We start from the raw sequence: 22,100 nt of genomic DNA on the forward strand, positions 1-22,100 counted from the left end.
TATTACAATTATTTCTGAAGGATCATGTGACACTGAAGACTGACTGGAGTAATGGCTGTTGAAAATTCAGCTTTGCCATTACAGGAATCAAATATTTTTAAAAATATATTAAAATAGAAAACAGTTATTTTAAACTGTATTAATATTTCACAATATAACTGTTTTCACTGCATTTTAAAATAACTTTCTGTGAGCATAATAGACTTCTTTCAAAAACCTCTTTCCAATCCCAAACTTTTAAACGATCCCATATTTGAACAATTTATTAGCCATTGATTCGTCCCATTCAAAATCAGATAAAGACAATTTAAATTGCTAGCCTAACTATGCACAATTATATGCTTATTTGCGTTTAGCATTGTTTTTCTCTCTGCTATCCACAATAAAAACAGACCTGCCACCCAAAAATTATCATTAAATTGTAAATGAACCCACCACGCACATCAAGATTACATTAAAATTAAAAAAAATAAATAAATAAATAAATCTTCTCTTATAAAAACCACAAGACAAGCCAAAAGTCAGTGACGCATCTCTTCTTGAAAGCCTCCACTCACCATCACTAAGGTCTTTTCCTCACACCAACTCTTGCCACAGCAGACAGCCATAATTGTAGAGTAAGTGGTGGATGATTTTGTCGTGGGTGTGCTTTTTTCTCTCCTGGGCTGTTGTTAATCTGCTGTGATTTTCTCACAGCTGTAGAGGTCCAGAGAGGCTTTCTTGGTCCTGTCTGCCAATCAGACCCAACAGCACGGTCGCTTGTGTGGCAGCAGAACAGCCTCCAGATGGTTTGGGGGTGGCAGTGATGCCAGGCTCCCGCCGAGAGGGTGGGAGATAAGTGCTATAGCGGCTCAGGGGCTTTGTTTTAGTATGGGTAAATGGAGTTGGTCCATATTGGTTAGTGAATTACTTTCTGACCTCTTTGCCCTTTCCTGGATGAGATGCTTTTGGTCACTGTGACATAGACACATGCCCACTCTGAGCCTCAACTACACTAATGGACAGTAAGACTTTGACAGGATTCTGCAAGAGAGCATTTAAATCTGTTTCCAGCCTTTAGAAGCACAGGATTATTACAGTCAATTTTATGTGACTGACAGGCAAGCTTAACAGGAAACTCTTCACCCTTGAAAACAGCTTTGAATTCATAAACAGCTCTTGAGAGATCATTTGATTTAAAAAGGTTCAGAAAAAAAAAACACCACACTGGCATCAGGAGTCAGAGGCACCTGGCAATAAAGAGGATGCTGAAACACACTACTCTTCTGGCTTCACTGGTTATGATGACTGTGAGTCAGTACAGACAGCACAGCCTTTCACCAGGACAGCAAAATGACATTATTTATGCAAAAAATAACTGTAATAGCATGTTTTGACAGGCTATATTCAGACTGCAGTTGATTTTGTCTAAATTTGACATCAGTTATAACTTACCCATGATGGCAGGAATCATAAAACAATGAATGAAAAATATAAATGAGCCTCTTGTGCTCACAAAGGCTGCATTTATTTAATCAAATGTATTTTCTTATTATATTATTTTTATGTTATTGTAAAAGCTAACACAACACAACAGAAATACCAAGAGAGTTTCAGTACTTCACAGACACTCCCCACAAGACCTGCTGCTAAATAAATGGGCCAGTATTACCAAGATGAAAAACAACACTCAGGAAGTATCCTGTCTTGATGATGGGATTACAAGCAGAGAGAAAAAGCATGACAAAGACAATCTAGAGAAGTAGAATAATGTAGTTATTGTGAATCTCTGTTTCAGTACATGGAAAGAGCTGCTAGATTTGTAGTCACTAAAATTTCATACTTATAACTACAGTTGAGGTCAAAAGTTTACATCCCCCTTTCAGAATCTGCAAAATGTTAATTACTTTACCAAAATAAGAGGGATCATACTAAATGCATGTTATTGTTTATTTAGTAATGACCTGAATAAGATATTTCACAAGAGAAAATAATAGTTGAATTTAAAATAACCCCCTTTTAGACCCAATATCTAAAAGGGCATTAATATATCTTTAATACTTTTTGAGTTACAGGTAGGGCTGGGCGATATATCTAATGATATGATCATGCGCTAATGCCGCTCCATTTGAAAGCAGGTGATGGCGATTTAGCGGTAATCACGGAACCAGATTTACTGACTAGATGCGCATGATCATATCATTAGATATATCGCCCAGCCCTAGTTACAGGCCTGCAAACTTTGGAGAAAAAAAACCTGAAAAATGCTCTTTCCCCATTTTTGAACGGTCACCACTGACACATAATGCAACAAAGATTGCTAAAGTCAACAGATTTTACCAATAGACCTACCAATCTCTGTGTAAAAGTAACATTATGATGCTGCCATCTTTCTGAAGTCATTTTTAGCCTCCTGTAATTTGGCTCTAAATCTCAGGTGAAAATTGCCATTTTGACCCCCCTCTACAAAATAGTGGATTACTCAGTAAATATTCATCCACGACATTTAATATTTTGACTATCATCACTATACATGTTTATCTTTCTTCAGAAAAAATATAAGCAAAATCAAAAATTTGAGCCTCTAGTTGAGTTGACACGGAATGACCCTATAAATACAATATCTACAACCTTTTGTGACCTCCACAAAGCATGAGAAAAATCATTACATGAATCAAATGTAAAATGTGACTTCATATATTGTTCTGAAAAGCAGTATATGGAACAGGTCATATCTAATAAACCTGAGTGTCTGATGTGTTAATAATCAAAGAAGTATTCCTAGCATTCCTAATCCATAAATAAATCAAGCAGCACTCATAGCCGTTCTACGGCAAATGGGCTTCATCACGGCATCTACAGAAATGCTAACTGAAAGCTACAGAACAGAGAAGTAGCGATTCTCTAAATCAGTCCACAGAGCAGCAGAACCAAGCATTACTTTATCTGACACTTCAAAAGACTTCAGAGTGAAGGAAAGACCATAGCAGCATTACTCACCAGCAGTGAAGTCCTTGTTAAGGTCGATGAAAGCATTGGAATGAGGGACGCGCATTTTGACTTCCAAGTTGAGAGCCTGTTCACATTTCAGTTGCCTGACAAACAATAAAACAGCATGCTTTGTACACTCTGCACTTGTTTTCTTGACACAGGCAGAAAAACCAAAAACAAGCTATTGCACATTTAGATAAACAGTCTTACCTACTCCTGAGATAGCAAACCACTGATGAACCAGCCACATATCCAAAAATGTCTGGAATCATGTCCCCATTAAAGCTGTAGTGGAAAAGAGGAAGCAGCATTAGATCTCTGAAAAAGCATTTGTACACTAAAGGGGTGAGAACTGCAAAACTTACGATACATTACATTAAGCTAAATTTTGAGGGGTTGCTTTTAAGATATTAGCCAGCAGAACAGGCAGAACTTCCTGACAATAAAAATGTTGGTCTGTTTATCAGAATTAAAGTCGGTGAAAGCCACAACTGTACCATAATTCCCTAAGGCAAGGTGTTTAAGACCAAGATTGCATATAGAAACAATATTTCCACAATGCCCTTAAATTTAAAAACAATATACGGCACTTACTCCATGACAAGGGGCTGATCATCAAAGGTCCTGTTCAGCCCTACCTTACCACTCTGGTCTGTAAGAGAACAGATAACATTCACTGTGCAAATCACTGCTGAAGTATAATTTCTATAGCTGTAAGACCGTCAGTTCAGGCAGAAATACTGAATAAATGAACCAACTGGAGCCAGGGTAATGTACAGAAAGCACTTCCTTCTATTTCTTTGTTTTATTTTTAAGACCTTACCCAAAGTTTGGTTACGCCCCCAGAAGATGAAGACTTTTTCTCCGGGGAGTTCCTTCTGGTAGCCAGTAATGAGCACATCCATCTGAGAGTCTCCATCATAATCACCCGGGACCACACCAGTTATGTTGAAGTCACTAAGAGAGCCAGAGATACACATGAACAAGGCAATATCAACACAATAAACTCTCACAAAACATGACATATGAAATATCAGTCAGGGGAAAAAAAAGTTTGCATATGTGGTTTAGCTTTTACATCATATTTGATATATCACGCTGTTACGGCCCACACAATATGATATAGTGATAATATGGAGCTTACACACTCAAAAAGAAGAAAAAAAAACATGTCAATTTTATTCAGAGGCCCAAACTGACCAAAAATATGCTATTTGGTGAAGTTGTTATGTATATGGTCATTAAATACAATGAATTTCTAATAGCTTGTAATGTAAATCAATGAGATTTTTGTTACAGTATAGCAAACTACATAAAATGTAGTATATTTACATAAGTTGTCAATGTTTCAACAATATGTTGTTTTATGATCAAAGCTATGTAATTTTAACTGGGGGGAGAAAAACATAACGCAATACAATTATATTAGAGAGAAATAAACATTCTCAAAGTCTGTTATACCTCATTTGATGCACACATTATTAATATAATGTTTCTAAAAAAAAAATGGATAATGAAGTAATCCTAGGTTGCTTCAGTCCAGTAAATGTTTACTTGAAATTGTTATTGATAATAATATAAACATATTCTTTTATTTACTAATTAAAAGTCAAAAGACACATGACAAATGTACAAAGATACATGTACCAAAGCAGGCGAACATTTTTAGAATTATGATAAACGGCTGTTCACTAACTAAAAATTAGTCAGGTGGCAGAAGGCATATAGAAGATTGTGTACAACAGCTTTTCAGCAACGTTTTGATCATGTCGATAATTTTAGAGGCTTTAGAAATTCATGTATCGAAAGTGATACAGTAGGCTTTGTTAGTGTGTGCCAGTGTGTATTCTTACCTTGGGAAAGCCTCTTTAGTCAGATGGACTTTAGGTTTGAAATAAGGAGCTTTAAGATCAGCCAAGAAAATCACCAACTCAGAATCTGAAAGAAACAATATTCTCATGAAATAACACAGAATCAGGGCGTTCAGCACCAATAACACAAATAAACAAACAGTGCATAAAAAGCCACACCCCCTGTCATTAGAAACAATACATGATAGCGCTGTGTTATACAAAACACCCAGTCACATCTTATTAAACCTCACACATATTATACAATAAGCAGCATCTTACATTACATTAAATTCAACTTAAGAGGATTTGATAATCTTAACGTCAGCGAGCAGAACTGTACTTACGCTTCCTGATGATGAAAATGTCAGTCTGTTTATCAGAGTTAAAGTCACCGAACGCCGCTACCGTACCAGAATTCTCCTGGCCAAATAAGTCACCAGTAACGTCCTGCAATGCAAACGTGACATGTTGTCCCACAAAACCTAATGATAACGTCAAAAACCAAGCCCATGACAGCAACATTTTGCTTTTAGCTTCGGTCACCACAAACCGGAACACGGCATGTCGTTCTACGGCAGTCGGCGGAATACATATAGGCTTTGCGACAGTGTGAGGGCTAACCGGCAGTGCGAGTGTGATGTTGTTATTTAGCTGTCATTATGACAAGCCTAGCGGGTGTCGGCTGGAAGCTGCTGGAGTTCAAAGCCAGATCTAAGCGATCAGAGGTTTGGCTTTTTGTGATGCATGGCACTGAGCACGATTAAGCAGTGTGCATTTGTTCTCTCGGCGCATTTTGATCCATTGCCCGGGCTGCAGATGCATATTAACATGAGTTGTCTTGTCTTTGTGGCAGAGAGCAGAGCCCAAAGGTCAGGCGTTAAGTTTACGCCGATCGGGGCTATATTTAGAAACTAACTGCACACTGAGCATCAGGCTTTGAATTTTTAAGGAGTAGCACTTTAAAAGACTTCAGTCCCCTGAATGTCTCAGGTTTTGAAAGGCTTTTTAACCCTCTTAATTCAGTGCTTGTTAGCGTCTGCTTCAGCCTGACATTAAAACTCAAGTAGCCCTTGAAAGGGGTTTCAGAATCCACATGCGGTTATGTAAGATAGATAAATAAATAAAACCACACATAGTTTCTTCCTGCTAGTTTTGTTTGTGGAAGGCAAACCGTGGAAAAGAAAAGTGCTTGCCCTATTGTTATTCTAAACCTGTATAGAAAAATACTCAATGAATGTAAACAGTGGCTGCCCTTCTGCCTAATATTATCTTCTTTTGTGTTCTACAAATTTATATGGGTTTAGAACAACATGGGTGAGTAAACAATGACAGAATTTGTTTTGCCATGACAATTTTTTAAAATAGTTTTATTTGTACAGCTTTATAGAAATTTTGTTTTGCCATGACAATTTTTTAAAATAGTTTTATTTGTACAGCTTTATCTATTTTAAAAAAATCTAACTAGCTTTCTAATCTTTTTGTATTCTATGTTTTTTTTTTCATTTATTATACAATTATAAAAAAAGACCTCTAACACTAACTTGCTCTATTCTTTTTCTATTCTGTTTTCTTTTTATTTATTATAGTATTTAAAAGCCCTTGCTACATGTACTGCATTTGTCCTCATTTGTAAGTTGCTTTGGATAAAAGCGTCTGCTAAATGACTAAATGTTGTCCTCATTTGTAAGGATATTACTGATGTCAGTATCTTAATGCCTTATTGAGGTATTGAACAGATTAGAGCTGTTGATATTATAGTTTACATTTTGCGATTACAAGCAATCAAGCAGTTGAGATTTGCAATATAGAATATATCGCTATACGTGAGTATGTATGGTGTGAAGTTGGATACCCTTATATATCCTGTGAGGTAATATAGTTTACATTTTGAAGCAATATAAACATTCAAGCACTACTTCACTTTACAATAGGACTACGGATCACAAATTGTCAGTCATTATAACCTTAGAAGTTGCATTGGCTCATTTTCGCACATTTTATTTATCATCTCATCCCCTGACATCAGTCATACCAGATCATCTTTCAGTTGCGCATAATGTAATTATTTGCATGTCCATTCAGTAACCATGCCTGAAGAAAATCTCACTGTGTGATTCCATGTAATTTGTCCTTTCTCTCTATTTTCTGCTAACCCTCTGAATTACACTAATGTTGTAGTTTAACTAATAGAGGCCTGGCATAGAGTTCACCTAATGAAAAATGGCCAACACTGCCAATGAAGTGAATGACCATCGCAAACTCCAGAAACTTGGTAAGTTGGGGCATAGCGATTGGTTCATGGAAAAGGCGTTCTTTCAGTTGCGCATAATGTAATTATTTGCATGTCCATTCAGTAACCATGTGGGGTTAATAATGTTTTCATTTTTGAAAGCCAGTGCATTCATATAAAAGTCTTGGTTCAGACTGTTTGATACCTAATTGGTGCTTAATTTATTTTCTTTTTCATTACAGAAAATAATAGTTCTAGTTTCCCATCTGTAATATTTCATCGGATGTAAATAATCCTTGGTGATATCAAGGGGGAAATTCTGTGATTAATGAAATCAGTAATGCAGTCCAGTACTGCTCATCTCTTTCTGTCAATATCTGATCAAATCTGTTAACAGAGGGTTTGTATGCTTCTCAAGGCAAGTTACTTTTATATCAGTGTGGTGAAATTAAAATGAGGAGTATCTTTCGTTTGCCTATTGGATGTGCACTGCTTAGCTGGAGTTATCTTAAAAAGAGATGGCTTTGTCCCTGCTACTTAAAAGCTGATGGGAATTATGCTAATTTAGTAGGAAATGTGAATTTTCAGTACCTGAGGTATTGACCCTGGGTCAATTCTATTAAAATGTAAATTGCTCCAAAGTTAAATGTGTCTGAAATAGTGCTCCAGTTGATGGGGTTCCCCTGAATTTCACTCCTCACAGAAAAAGCTGAATCTACTGGTGTCAGGTTCCATTATTCACAGAGTTTGTGCCAGTGCCTTCAATTTTGCAATCAAGCTGTGTGTGTTTGCATTGACGTTCGATTTGATGTATGTATTTGGAGAACAATAGCTTTAGTCTTTTGCATTTTGCTTTGATTGTTTTCCTGGCATGCTTTGCTGCCTTTGCACCCCAGTAAATCTACATTTCGCTGCTCTTAGCATTGTAAATGGAACAGAAAACCGTTTAGGTTACAGAGACTAAATGAAGCACATTTTGATTTTGGTGAGTCAGCTCAACCTCTGCATACTAAGTAGCCCAAAGTGGGCCTGTAGCAGGTCAGTAGTCTATAGTAGCATCATCAAGAAGCCATGCTGACTTTGAAGTGAGCTCATCACGTCCATCCAGGGATACTTGAATTGCATCTAAAGACGAGATCAGCATCACAGTGTTTCAGATCTATGCTGATTCACATGTTCTTTAACATCTTTCTTTACTTTCTATGATCAGGCTCCATCTATGAACCCTTTAAGCTATCCATACTGCACCGGGAGGATGAGCCCCTTTGGGAGAAACTTGACCGCTACTATAGCGCAGGTGAGAATTTATGTCCTGGATGTAATTTTTTTTTTCATATAGGTTTAAGAATTGAGCGTTTTATGAAATGGTTGGCTCAGGATAGTTAAAGAACATTTTTTGGGCACTCTATTATGGTCTTTAAATGAGGCATTTAACCTCATTCTGTTGTGTCATGGCTTCATTTAGATGCAACACCTTTCTTTTAATTTTAATTACAAGGACAAAATTATAAAGCAATGCATTTAAGGTGTCAAGCTGTGTACAAATTGCAAAGTTACTCCTGATTTTCTCTATTATAGTTGATCTGTGTATTAAGTGTTTACTCATATTTAAAAATAATTTAATTATGGCAAGATGTTTCCTAATTTAATTAGAGGATTCAAAAAGTCTCCAAACCATTACATTTAATTATAATACCCAGAAAATGAGTTGAGTCCAAGCACTAAAAGATTCATTTGGAGCTAGTACGGTTTCTCATTGCTGAGCTCCTCTGTGCCTTTTGCTCTTAATCAATACTCATCTCTTTTCCTGCCTGCCCTCTTTCTCCCTCTCCTCTCACCTAATCTCACTTTCAACATGACAACAAATACTGCTATAAAAGATGAAACAGCGTATGGAAGAATAAGAGTTTTCTTGATAGTTCTATTAATTCTTAAAGATGAAAATAGATCGGTCACTCGTTAATGTTTTTGGGGTTATTTAGCTTAGCTTAAATGTATGTGTTATTTGTAAACCACTGATTTAGAATTATCTCCAACTTGTTGAATGCTGGTTTGTTGATGATATCATAATGATTGATCATTCCCGCAGGTGAGGGTGAACTTGTTAGTGGCAGTGGCAGGAAGACTGATATTTGTGCTGATGCACTGCACAAAAAAAAAAAAAAAAAATTCATTTATTAATATAGTCTATTTTGCTCTTGTTTTCCAGTAAACATCTACAAGATTCATTTTGCTTGAGAAGCAACATGACAAAATAAAATTAGATAATAATCCAGTTTTCAGAAAAATCTAACAAAGTATAGCGGGAATTAAAATGTAAAAAATCTATAACAAAATATACTTTTTGCAATGACTAGGACACATTTATCAATACTTACGCTTATGTTTTCATTTGTAAAATTTCTTGAAAAAACAAGAATGACAGCTCTCTACTGTTTAGAATTCAGTACAGTATGTTACATGGTGCATGTTTACATTACAGTGCAAAATTGTTCCTTAAAGGGGTGAACAGAGAAACCAAAATTCCCTTGATCTTTTGACATATAAGAGGTCACTGTATTATAAAAACTTGTAAATCCTGTAAGTTTCAGAACTCAAAACTTTCTCGTTATTCTAAAAACAGCTTATATTGAAGCCAGTCTATCCAAACGACTGTACCACTCTATGATGTAAAAGTGTGGCTAAACACCACCTCTGCAGAAGTTCATCAACGCCTACTTCTACATCACTGCCTGTTTAGCCCCACCCACTGATAAACGCATGTAGTGTTTGCAAGAGAGAAACGCAGAAACCAAATCATAAAGATACTCCGGACATATCAAGACGCAGTGCAGTGCCGAGTTGTGGAAAAAACAGTGGACTAAAGTTTACTATGCTACTACTGTAGAAATGTAGTGTAGGTACTTGGTTACAGTATAATGGTGGTCATTATGCCTCGGTGAGAAAAATATTCATGCAATTTGAAAGATGTAATCATACAATGTACTTTGTGCCAAAGCAATAGAAAATGATTTATATGGCCTACAAAGACTGCACTTGTGTTCACACAGATTCTGTTTTGAAAAGAATTACGAAATGGATCCTAGTGATTTAATTCTTAAATGCGTCTTGTTTTTAAAGATATTTTTACAGGACAAGAGAGAATATGACCCCACCAGATCTGTGCCCTATTTTCCAGGGCTCTAGACTAACTTGTTGCACTGGTGCGCCTAACTTTTTTTCTTAGGTGCACCATAACTTGTTTTAGTTGTGCGCATATTTTTTTTTATTTCATTTAACACCGCAGTTTTACAAGTTGACTTTTTTTTTATTTTTATTTATTTATTTATTTTTTTAATAATCGCTGTCCATATAGGCAATATTGACTTGTTAATGATTAACTAACAATCCTGTCAACATAAAGTTCTTTATTTGAAGCACAATTCTACAAGAAAGGTAACTTACTGAAAAAGTGTTGGTGCTTAAAGTGCTTCACTGAGCCGATATTTAAACTTAAAACATCTCAAGATAAATGAAATAAAAAGAAAATCTAAATTAAGTGTTTTAAGAGCTTCAAACTGAACATCTCATGGCTCAATGTCTTATGGACTATCCTCCATTGCAGTCACATGCCCCTTGGATGGCCAACTCCTGTAGTTTGGCCTTCTTGATCTTTGGCCTTGGCTAAACTAGCTGGCCACACTCTCTCTAGCAGCAAAATCTTCCAGACTTGGCCCCTCTACACTGATTCTGATCAGATCTTCACTGTGTCTGAATGAAGGGATGCTCTACAGTAGTGTCTGATTTGAACAGCTAAACAGTCCCTAAACAGCTTATACTACTGTTTCAGCTATTAAAATAGTTCAGTTTTGAATGTATTAGCAAAGTGATTATATTTCGTTTCATAATTTTTTTTTTTATTAATTTAATTTAGAAAAACGTTTGGAGCATTTTTTTTTTGTTAAATATAGGTTTTATTTTATTTTATTAAAGTAACGACCAAGTGGCCAGCGTTAGACAGTGAACCTATGTTTGATCAATTTAGCCTTCTCAAATCATCACGACTCACCTAAAATAAAATCTATAGATATAAAACAGTTCAAGCATATAACAATGTTTAAACGTTAGACCCAGATAAATATGCACTATATCCAATAGTTTGTGCGGAGACGCTTCAGGACATGGAGATGCCAGCGTGATCACTAGAATTTTTTTTCAGTGGATATGCCGTCATTTTTGTAAGAGTAATGCATCATTCCTAACAATATCAAAAAAAACATTGTGCTTTTATAAAATATACATACATTGTGCTTATATAAATATACAAAAAATATACAAAAAACAAACATGATGCACTTTTTGCATCTGCTATCTCATCTTTAACAGGAGCGCTTCACAATAATGAACAATTTTTTATTTTTTTCATCACTAATTGATGGATGTCTAAAATATGAAAGTAAGGAGAAGTCTAAAACAGGCGGGAGGCCCGGCCTGCGTCTGAGCTATGACGTGAAAATTATCCCGAAGGCCAGCTCGAGGGGCGTAAAAAAGTCGGGGACGGTCGGGCTTGGGCTGAAATGCAGGGCTCTAGTGTCTATTGTTGAACCACAGGGAGACTTTCAGAGTCGCAGAGACTTTTTTTCCCTCGAACGGCTGGTTGCACCGGTGCGACCTCTGATTTTTTGGAGTCACACCATTGAGAAATTAGGTTGCACGTGCGACCAAATTGGTCGCACCCTAGAGCCCTGTTTACATTTATATGCATGCAAATTGTGGAGAGTGGAACATGGATATGTCTGTCTAATTCTTATTGCAAAAAAGGAGGTTGACCAATGGATGGAGGACATAAACATCTCAGATTGACCTTATGGTTCAATACAAAGAACAGACTCTAGCTGCTTGTTTTAAAATATTATAGGAAAGTTGTGTGCATGGTGTATTTGTTTTGTCTAGTACGCCTGATTCAATCTCTCAGCTCATTAGCAGAATACTTAGCACAGGGTAATCCCGTTTTGAAAGCGAATCCCCATGTCATTCTCTTAGAAATAAATGTGGTAAGTTTCATAATTCAGATAGTAATGGTTTTGGTAGACTTTTCCTCTGAGCTGAAATGCATCTCAGCTTACTATAAGTACTGTATATGAATGCAGCACATTACATGCAACATGCACGGTATGTTATTTGGAACTTTTTATAGAAGGTTATTGCCATTTTTATCTCGGGTCTTTCTCATTTTTCTGTCTTTCTCGCTCTCTTTCTGGGTTTTCCTATTTATGTGGTAATGACATCATGCTTCAGTGCTTCTCATTTCCTCTTCTTCTCCTCTCCGGCCTGTTTGTTGTGAATGCAGTTCTGCTATCTTTCCCCTGCCTCCACAAGATTAAGGTTGGAGAAAACAAGCTTTAACTTTTAATGGGCAAAAAAGTATCTTTCTTTCTTTCTTTCTTTCTTTCTTTCTTTGTATTCTTCCTCTGCCTCTCTTCATCTGTGTGGTTCAATCTCCACCTATTTTCTCCATCTTCATTCACTCTCTGTGATGACCCCCCCCCCACACACACACACACCTTTCCTCTTGGTGTATAAAAATGGCCTCTTCGTGGAAACCTCATGTTTGTGTGTGCAGATTTAGGGGATTGATTTAGAGGTGCATTATGCTGATAGATGATGAGAGAGATGCAGTCTTCAAAGAATTTGCATCTAGAGTGCTGTGATGCATTCCATCCCTCATGCTAAAGATGCGTGTGAATAATATGTCATTTCGCTTCTTTTCTTTTCTCAGAAGTCGTCATTTAATGCACAGTTGATTTTCTGCATGTCGCCCTAATTGTGAAGTGACTGCAAATGAGATTTTCTTGATTAGTAATTTAAGGTTTTCACAGGAGCAAATGGGCAGTAATAGCAGGCTGTGAGGCAGATTTCACCAGATTAATTGTGCTCTCAACTGTTCCTCCCTGAAACATTCTGGAAGGCTCCAACTGCAGTCTTCCTTTCAGTCCTGCCAGCATCAACCGCAGTTACAGTACAAGGCCTAATCAGATGAAGACGTATTTATCGCCCTTTCTGGATTGGCGGATTCTTCCGATGGGAGTTGGAGTAATCCTGGCTGCAGTCTCTCTGAAGAGTATATTAATATTCTGACTAATTCCCCCCAGTGTCTCTTTATCCACCAGCCCTGCTGGCACTGTCTCTTTGAATTGACCCAAACTCTACATAACAAATGATGGCTCGGAATGAATGTCCCCTTCATTTGTGCTGCTGTAATGTGCTGATGAAAAATGAAGTGCCCTATTCAGCCTGATTATACATTAGTAAAGAAAAATCACAGTGAAGAGAGAGAAAGTTTAACAGTTGGGCACAGTGATTGATAAAGCTGTGTTATCTTTTTTACTGTTTTTTTTTTTTCATAATATTGATGAAGACGAGAAACTTGCAATAACATTTAATTATCTTAAATAATTATACATGCAGTGGTATTTTATGTCAGACAGCTAGAATAACAGGTGTGAAAACGTGTTCATCAAAGACGCGTAAACAGCAAGGTACAGTAAGTGTTTGTGGAGGCACCTGCTGTTGCTGTGGGCTGTTGATAGTAACACTGTATCTGTTTTTTTCTTTGTCTTTCTCTCATTTCTTCTAGTCAAATGCACCATTCTGAATTATCAGAGCCCTACCACTGGTCTGTTCTCAGTGAAAACCTGTTCCACCTGTAAGGAGGCTAAAGTCAGAGACTCCCTCTACTGTGCTGCCAGTATCTGGGCACTGGCATTGGCATACAGGTAGTACTGAGTAGTAATGTATGTGCAATACCTTTCTATAAATTCTATAAAGTTTCTTTTCTAGTTTACATGATCAAGATGATAATCAATATGACCAAGTGCTACATATATATCTAAGTGCTACAGTATATACTGTATATTTAGAGATTATTAATAATTAAGAAGAAGTTTTTCTAAAAAAAAAAAAGCCTAAAGATAAGTGATGTGGTGTGCATATGCAACACAGCAAAAACAGCACAGAGGCCCCATATGCAGTGGTGTACTGTATATACCATCTGTGGTGTCTGGGAAAAACAAGATGAGTTTAACAGCCAAGGAAAAAAGGCTGAACAAACAATTTTACACCATTTTAAAGCATATCTGTTAGTGAGCTATTTTAGTGAGCAAGAGGAATCTGTATTGTCAGATGGGTTTTATTATCCACAAAAACATGTGAATGTTTATTCATACTGGTTGTTGAGTCACTTGGTGTGAACAGACCTCATGTTTATGATTTAGCCCAAAAAAGCAGTATTGTGGTATAGAATAGGACCCTTTAAATGAAAAATGAAAAATGAAATATGCTGTTCACACACTAATATTCAAAAGGGTTTGGGTATGTTTCTTCTTCTTCTTTTTAAAAGAAATTTATACTTCTATTCAGCATTGATCGAAAGTGAGAGTAAAGGCATGTATGTTTCAATTAAATGCTGTTCTTTTGAACTTTCTATTCATCAGTGATTCCTGAAAATAGTGCATCATAGTTTTTACTGAAATATTAAGCACAACTGTTTCCAACATTGATAATAATAAAAATATAAAAAAAATTCTGAAGAATTATGTGATACTGAAGACTGGAGTGGAGGCTGCTGAATGGCAGGAATAAATTAGCATACATTTAAAATGTATTTTTTTTTTATTTAAACAGAAAACAGTTATTTTTAATTAAAGTAATATTTCATAAGGATTTTTTTACTGTATTTTTTTTTTAACAAATAAAAGCAGCCTTGGTAAGTGTAAGAGACTTTTTTTCCCCACAAACATTTAAATAATCCATTAAAGGGTAGTGTAAGTATTCATTCTTTTGATAGATTTATATCAGTGGCAGCTTTAATCACATTGAGATAAGCATGTTTACTCACTGATCAAGAGCAATTTGGCCCATTGATTCGGGTACATTTGTTCCAGTGCTCAAAATAGTGGACTGCTGTTTTACACTGCAGTTTCCAAAGCTCAGTTAAGACAAAATTAGACTGAACTTGATGTCTTGGGATGTACTGGATACCGGATAGCTTAAAGGTTATATGTTCAAACTCTGCAAGGGGGAATTGACAAACTCTCACCTTTATGCCCTTGAACAAGATATTGGAGCTAAAGCCCAAGTTCCTCTTGAGGTTCACTATTTAACTGGGCTGTTGTAGAACATTTATCTTGTTCTTTAGCTGCTTCAGTGATTTGGCTTTGTGTTCTGAATCATTTTCCTTCCTAAAAATGAACTTTCTCCCAAGAGGTTCACTTGTGTTATTTTCTTGTATTTTGCACCGCCTTTCCTTCTTTCATTTGAAGGCAGGTTTCCCTCCAAAAATAAGAGTAAGATCTGTCATCATTTATTCAGCCTCATGTCATTCCAAACCTCTGTGACTTCTGTTGGACACAAAATAAGATGCTTTGAAGAAAGCATTTTGTGACAAGGACAAAAAATCTTCATAAAAACACAATAAAAGTCCTTTTTGTTCAGGCGGGAGGTTTTGATGCATGACCTTTTCTAGGCAGTGTCTGATTGGTTTGGTATTGCTCTTTCCCTTCGTAATAACTGAACCAACACTGACTGGGACAACCAAACACTTGAATATTCTTTTGTAGGTTTATTTTCCCTATTCATTTTCTTACTCTATCTCTGACAGCCATGGTTGTTTGTCATTTATAATAATAATTGAGAATGCCATTTAAATTCCAATTCAGTCCTGGATTGATTTGAGGTAGCACACAGGATGCAGAATTTTAATGTAATTTTTAACTAGAAAGGCAAAGTTGAAATGTTTTAGAAAAAAAAACACTGACATAATATAAAGATTCATTGACCTTTTATTTTTTCATAATTTCACAATATCTTTACTGAATTTCAGTATTCTGTAAAAAGGGAATTATACAGTAGATATTTTAAATGCATATAATATATCTATCCTATGCACAAACACACACAAACCTCGCTTCTTTCTAAAGCAGGTCACCAGCACTCTGGGGGCCCGGGTCAAGGTTACAAGATTTGTAGGAGGGCACCCAAGAAAGAGACTTTCTATTGAACTCCTAAGACAAAGTGTTATTTTTTTCCCTTCTCACTCCTCCTGGAGAGGGTTGTTCCTCTAGAGGACGAATGCGAGGATAAAAATAGAGAGCAGGCGTTTATCAGAGACAGACGTAGTCATCAGTCTTCACCTCTGCATATTAGCATTGTCAGAAGAATTTAATTAAGATGATTCCAATCTGACAGCAAGGCCTGAACCCATTACTTATTCTCTGTTTGTCTCTGTAAGAGTATATGTGGGTGGCGTTTGCATGTGCATGCTCTACACTGTGTTAAAGGTTTGTCTAATTTGCATGTTTGCTTTTTTATGCCTGTGAAGGTTGCAGCACTTGACGTAGTTAGATGGTAATGGCATGCTGCAGATTCTTTGATATTTAAAATATGCATTTTCAACATAATGCAATGTTTTCCAGGAACTCATGCAGAATGTTTGTTGCACAGGCGCATTGATGATGACATGGGCCGCACTCATGAACTGGAGCACTCTGCCATCAAGTGCATGCGGGGGATTATGTACTGCTACATGCAGCAGTCTGATAAGGTGGGTCACAGCGTCACACCATAGGACAGAACGCAGTAGTGCTGCATGCATCAATTTTGCCTTTTGAAAACTCCAGCAGCCTGCTGAAGATCGCTTTATTCACCCCTAATGAGCGGTTTCATACTACAAAACAACCTTATGGTTCTCTCGATCATTTTTGGTACTGTTCTTGTAAGGTTAAGGTTACGCTTATGCAGCAGCTTGCAGGTCAAACGTCCTTGTGCAGTGTTGGCATAAGTTTGGCAAGATTGCATTGTTTGCATTTAGTACTATGAGTTATGTAATTTTGTTGTCTGATGTGACCCCTAAACTTGTTCACATTGGTTGACTGACTAACTTTGCCATGTATTTCTTTATGTAGATTTCCACTGTACCTCAAGATTTGTTTTCAAAGAAAATGTACACGCATCCCATACTTTTCACATTTTCTCCAGTTCACCACACTTTCAGGCAAACACTGGGTTTTCTGTTCTGTTGTGGGGTTTATAGTAAATCTCAGAAAGAGCTCTACACATGGCATGAGGCTTTTTTATGGCCCCACTTACTGTTTCATGGCTCAACAGAAAGGATTTTTTTTCTGCAAGCCTGCCATGACAGTAGTTCCAGTTTTTACTTACCCTACCATTATAACTGGCTCCACCATAAAATAGTAATTTTATTTAGCCATGTATTTTTAAATTTACTATAATTAATATTTATGTTTTGCAAGAAATGTTAAAGAGTTAGTTTACCCAGAAATTAAAATTGTCATAATTTAATCAACCTTTTTAATCAGACATTTGTTTGTCTTTGAAAAACAAATTAACATATTTGTTATGAAATCTGAGAGATTTCTTTAAAAAAGAAAAAAAAAGTCACAAACAAAAATTTGATCAAAGCGCATGTCCGAGTACACTGGTTCTCGTACCTCAAGCAAGTGTGTTTGATGTTCTCTATGTATGTGTGTTTATAATAGTGCTGTCAAACGATTAATCGCAATTAATCACATCCAAAATATCAGTTTTTGTTTACATAATATATGTGTGTTGTGTATATTTATTATGCATATACACACACACATACAATATATATATTGAAAATATTTGCATGTATAAATTTATTTTATATATAAATAGATTTAATATAAACATAACATTTTTCTTAAATATACAGTGCCGTTAAAAGGTTTTTGCCCCCTTCCTGTTTTTTTTTTAAATGTTTTGCATATTTGTCACACTTAAAAGATTCAGATCATCAAACATTTTTTTTTTTTATATTACACAAAGATAATGCAAGTAAATACAAAATGCAGTTTTTAAATCATGATTTCATTTATTAAAGTAAAAAAGCTGTCCAAACCTACCTGGCCCAACTTGAAAAATTCTCTTAAATGAATGAATGAATGAAAGATGCATTTATATAACGCTTTATTGTGTATAGTTGTACACTCAAAGCACTTTTTTCAATCATATGGGGGTGAGTGGGGGGGTCTCTCCATAACCACCACCACTGTGCAGCATCCACCTGGATGATGCGACGTCAGCCACAGTACAACGCCGCCAGTGCGCTCACCTCACACCAGCAATCAAGTGGATGGGGATTATTAGGAGACCATGATTGACAAAGGCCTGTGGCGGCAATTTGGCCACTTTGATTGTGATTGTGAACTGTGATTAACCACATTATTTTTGAAAGCTGAGTTAAATTTCACTAGCCACACCCAGGCCTGATTACTGCTAGACCTGCTGAATCAAGAAATCACTTAAATAGAACCTGTCTGACAAAGTGAAGCATGCTTAAAGAGCAATACATCATGCCGTGATCTAAAGAAACTCAAGAACAGATGAGGAAAAAAATAGTTGACATGTATCAGTCTGGAAAGGGTTATAAGGCTTGGGACTCCACGAACCATAGTCAGAGCCATTATCCACAAATGGAGAAAACTTGGAACAGTGGTGAACCTTCCCAGGAGTGGTTGGCCTACCAAAATTACTCAACGACGACTCATCCAGCGGGTCATAAAAGAACCCAGAACAACATCTAAAGAACTGCAGGCCTTACTTGCCTCAATCAAGGTCAGTGTTCATGAATCAACAATAAGAAAGAGACTGGGCAAAAACGGCATCCATGGGAGAGTTCCAAGACAAAAGCCATTTGCTGACCAAAAAGAACACAAAGGCTTGTCTCACATTTTCCAAAACATTGATTTGATCTTGAATATCCCCAAGACTTTTGGGCAAATATTCTGTGGACTTTTTGGAATGTGTGTGTGCCGTTACATGTGGCATAAAACCAACACAACATTTCATAAAAAGAACATCATACTACCAGTCAAACATGGTGGTGGTAGTTTGATGGTCTGGGACTGCTTTGCAGACTTTCCATAATTGATGGAAGCATAAATTCTGCACTCTATCAGAAAATCCTGAAGGAGAATGTCCGGCCATAAGTTTTGTGCAGCAGGACAATGATCCCAAACACACCAGCAAGACCACATCTGAATGATTCAAGAAAAACAAAATTAAGGTTTTGTAGTGGCCAAATCAAAGTCCAGACTTAAATCCGATTGAGATGCTGTGGCATGACCCTAAACAGTCCATTCCTGCTCAAAAACCCTCCAATGTGGCTGAATTAAAACAATTCTGCAAAGAAGAGTGGGCCAAAATTCGTATACATTAATGTGTGGTTGTATTTGCCAGTTATTGCAAATGCTTGATTGCAGTTGTTGCTACAAAGGGTGGCCAACCAGTTATTAGATTTAGGGGGCAATTACTTTTTCACATAGTGCCAGGCAGGTTTGGACAGCGTTTGTCTCTTAATAAATGAAATCATTATTTCAAAACTGCATTTTGCATTTACTCGGGTAATATTAAAATTTGTTTGATCTGAATCATTCAAGTGTGACATACAAAAAAACTTTTTCACACCACTGTATACATGCATGTATGTGTTTTTATACATGTATATACATAATATGCGCAGTACACATATATACGTATATTATGTAAATGAAAATGTTTTATTTGGTATTTTATCGCGATTAATCATTAGACAGCACTAGTTGCTAAATGTTTATATGTGATGACAAGTCTAAATTAAATCTGTTTATCATATAAAGTGATCGTAAGACTTTAAACCACTCAACTGCTCATTTACTTGCATAATATGAACTTTTTGAATTGGAAAAGTTGTGGTGTAGTTGACTTCTGAATTGAGGAACAGAAATCTTTCACGTTTGATTACAAATATCTTCATGTGTTTCAAAGATGAACAGAATTCGTATGGGTTTTGAATGACACAGGAGTAAGTAATTAATGACGAAATGTTTATTTTTGGATGAACTGCTTTCAAGTTTTCTTTATAAACTGTAAATCGAATAACTGATCTTGTCTTGTTTTGCTAATTCCGCCTGTGATAAGTCTCTGTCCATCCCTCAACTCACCCCGGATTGTGGCAGCTATGTCTGTGACACACCGCAGACAGTAAAAAGTTGGTTTTGACTGCAGATGTGTGAACTCACTCAACAAAGTGGATGGTGCTTGGGCATTATTTAAAGGGTTTTCTGTGGGGTTGCATTTGAGTGGCTGCCAGTTGAGCTTTTCTGTGGTTTTTACAGTTGGATGTTGCTGCAATCAGGGGTTTGACAACGTTCCCATGGTGAGCTGCCTGGAGTTACTGCAGTCATTTGCTTAGTTGTTGGGCTTCCTGTTTTAGTCCACCAACTGAAAGGAAATGTTAAGTAATGCACAGTAGCATTTCTTCAGTCGTCCAAAAATAATAAAATATAAAATATATAAAATATAATGTTCTTCACAACCTCTCACTCTGGCATGCTGGATATTAGCTTTTTGGGCCAAATCCTGACTAATGTCGATCCATTCTTGCCTTATTAGTTCTCAGAATTGATTGCAATTTGTGGGCTTCTGCTTGTCCACTCATCATTTGAGGACTGACCACAGGTTCTCTGTGGGATTGAGATCCGGGGAGTTGCCTGGCCACTGATACAAAGTTTCAATGTAAGATCTTCGAGCCACTTCTTTATCACTCTTGCTTTGTGACATGGTGCTCCATCATGCTGGAAAATGCACGGATCATCACTAATTTGCTCATGGATCGTTGGAGGAAGTCACTCTTGCAGGACGTTTTGATACCTGATACCTGACTAGTATTCATTCACACTTTCACATGTGCTGCTGATATAATTAGTTAATTCATGTTAGCTGGTCATTTTGTGTCAAAAAACAGTGACATTTGCTTTTTTGTGAAAAGTTTTCTTCATTTTTTGGCCAATGAAGCTTTTAGCAATTATTTAAAATGCATTTGATCACTCTACACAATAATCTAGAAACAATGTGAATGAACCCCACAACAGCTTAATGTGCAAACTTTGCAAAAAACAAAATTTATGTCACTGCTAAAACTTTTGGCCATGACTGTAGTCTTTCATACTGAGGCACAGGACCCCCATCAAAAAGTTTACCCATATTGATATTGTTAATTATGATATGTATAAAAACTTTATTTTAGTATAAGGTTTGTTGCTCTTTCACAAACAGCACATTGCAATAGAGAGCAGTTTTGTCACTGACACATGGACAGTAGTGTATACTGTAGGTAAATTTCAACTCATCCAGCGCTGTCTTATGAAGTATCCTGTTGTGGTGTGAGAAACTGCTACAAATGACACATTGTGTGTGTGTGTGTGTGTGTGTGTGTGTGTGAACTTGAATGAATCAATCTGAATCACAAACAATCTTTTTGTAAACTCATTTGACCAATTAGATCAGTAGCGATTCATCTGCTAATACTGATTCTAAACAGCTAAACAACACACAACATGATTGCTGAAATATTGTCAGGGAATATTATTCTCAGACCCATATGTGGTAATCTAAATTTACTGCTAATATTTTATTAAGAAAGGTGGCATCTCACTATAAAAAATATAATAATAATAATCAATTAAATAACTTATAAAAAAGAATCATAGTTTCCATAAAAATTAAATTTTAAATTAAATATATAAAAATAGAAAACATTATTTGAAATTTTAATAATATCTTTCTACTCTATTTTTGCTCAGCGTAAAGGGCTTATTTCAAAACCATTTAAAGGGGTCATATGATGCGATTTCAATTTTTCCTTTCTCTTTGGAGTGTTACAAGCTCTTGGTGAATAAAGAAGATCTGTGAAGTTGCAAAGACTAAAGTCTCAAATCCAAAGAGATATTATTTATAAAAAGTCAACCACACCTACCTAAAATGGCTCGTTCTAACATGCCCCCACATATCTACGTCAGTATGTGGGAAGATTTGCATAACACCGCCCAGATGTTCACGCAAAGAAAGAAGGTGTACCTTTTATTCTCGTTGTAGTATTGTTGTTGCCGCTGCTGCCATGTCGTATAGACACTGTGTGTTTCACTGTGAAAGCGAAACTACTTTGTTTGGCCTTCCAAAAGAGGACGAGATCTGCTTCGTCATGCCTA

The 22,100-nt window shown here is 36.4% G+C and overlaps 1 protein-coding gene and 1 pseudogene across 2 annotated transcripts in view; one reads left to right on the top strand and one right to left on the bottom strand.

The window, feature by feature from the left end:
- The window catches only part of LOC109066360 (T-cell immunomodulatory protein-like), a 120,181-nt gene extending 114,763 nt beyond the window's left edge, over positions 1 to 5,418 (bottom strand). The window contains exons 1-6 of one of the 2 annotated variants that reach the window (XM_042728109.1): positions 5,168 to 5,418; positions 4,824 to 4,908; positions 3,794 to 3,927; positions 3,565 to 3,622; positions 3,181 to 3,255; positions 2,980 to 3,074 (exon numbers count right to left, since the gene is read on the bottom strand). In XM_042728109.1, the coding sequence (XP_042584043.1) occupies positions 2,980 to 3,074; positions 3,181 to 3,255; positions 3,565 to 3,622; positions 3,794 to 3,927; positions 4,824 to 4,908; positions 5,168 to 5,345 (625 nt within the window). In that variant the 5' untranslated portion in view covers positions 5,346 to 5,418. The remainder of the gene's footprint in view (positions 1 to 2,979; positions 3,075 to 3,180; positions 3,256 to 3,564; positions 3,623 to 3,793; positions 3,928 to 4,823; positions 4,909 to 5,167) is intronic. The other variant, XM_042728111.1, reaches the window with a different exon arrangement.
- Positions 5,419 to 5,443: 25 nt separating this feature from the next.
- LOC109055001 overlaps positions 5,444 to 22,100 on the top strand; it is an 80,713-nt pseudogene continuing 64,056 nt past the window's right edge.

This window comes from Cyprinus carpio, chromosome B7 (assembly GCF_018340385.1).
Source record: "Cyprinus carpio isolate SPL01 chromosome B7, ASM1834038v1, whole genome shotgun sequence".
Taxonomy (NCBI): domain Eukaryota; kingdom Metazoa; phylum Chordata; class Actinopteri; order Cypriniformes; family Cyprinidae; genus Cyprinus; species Cyprinus carpio.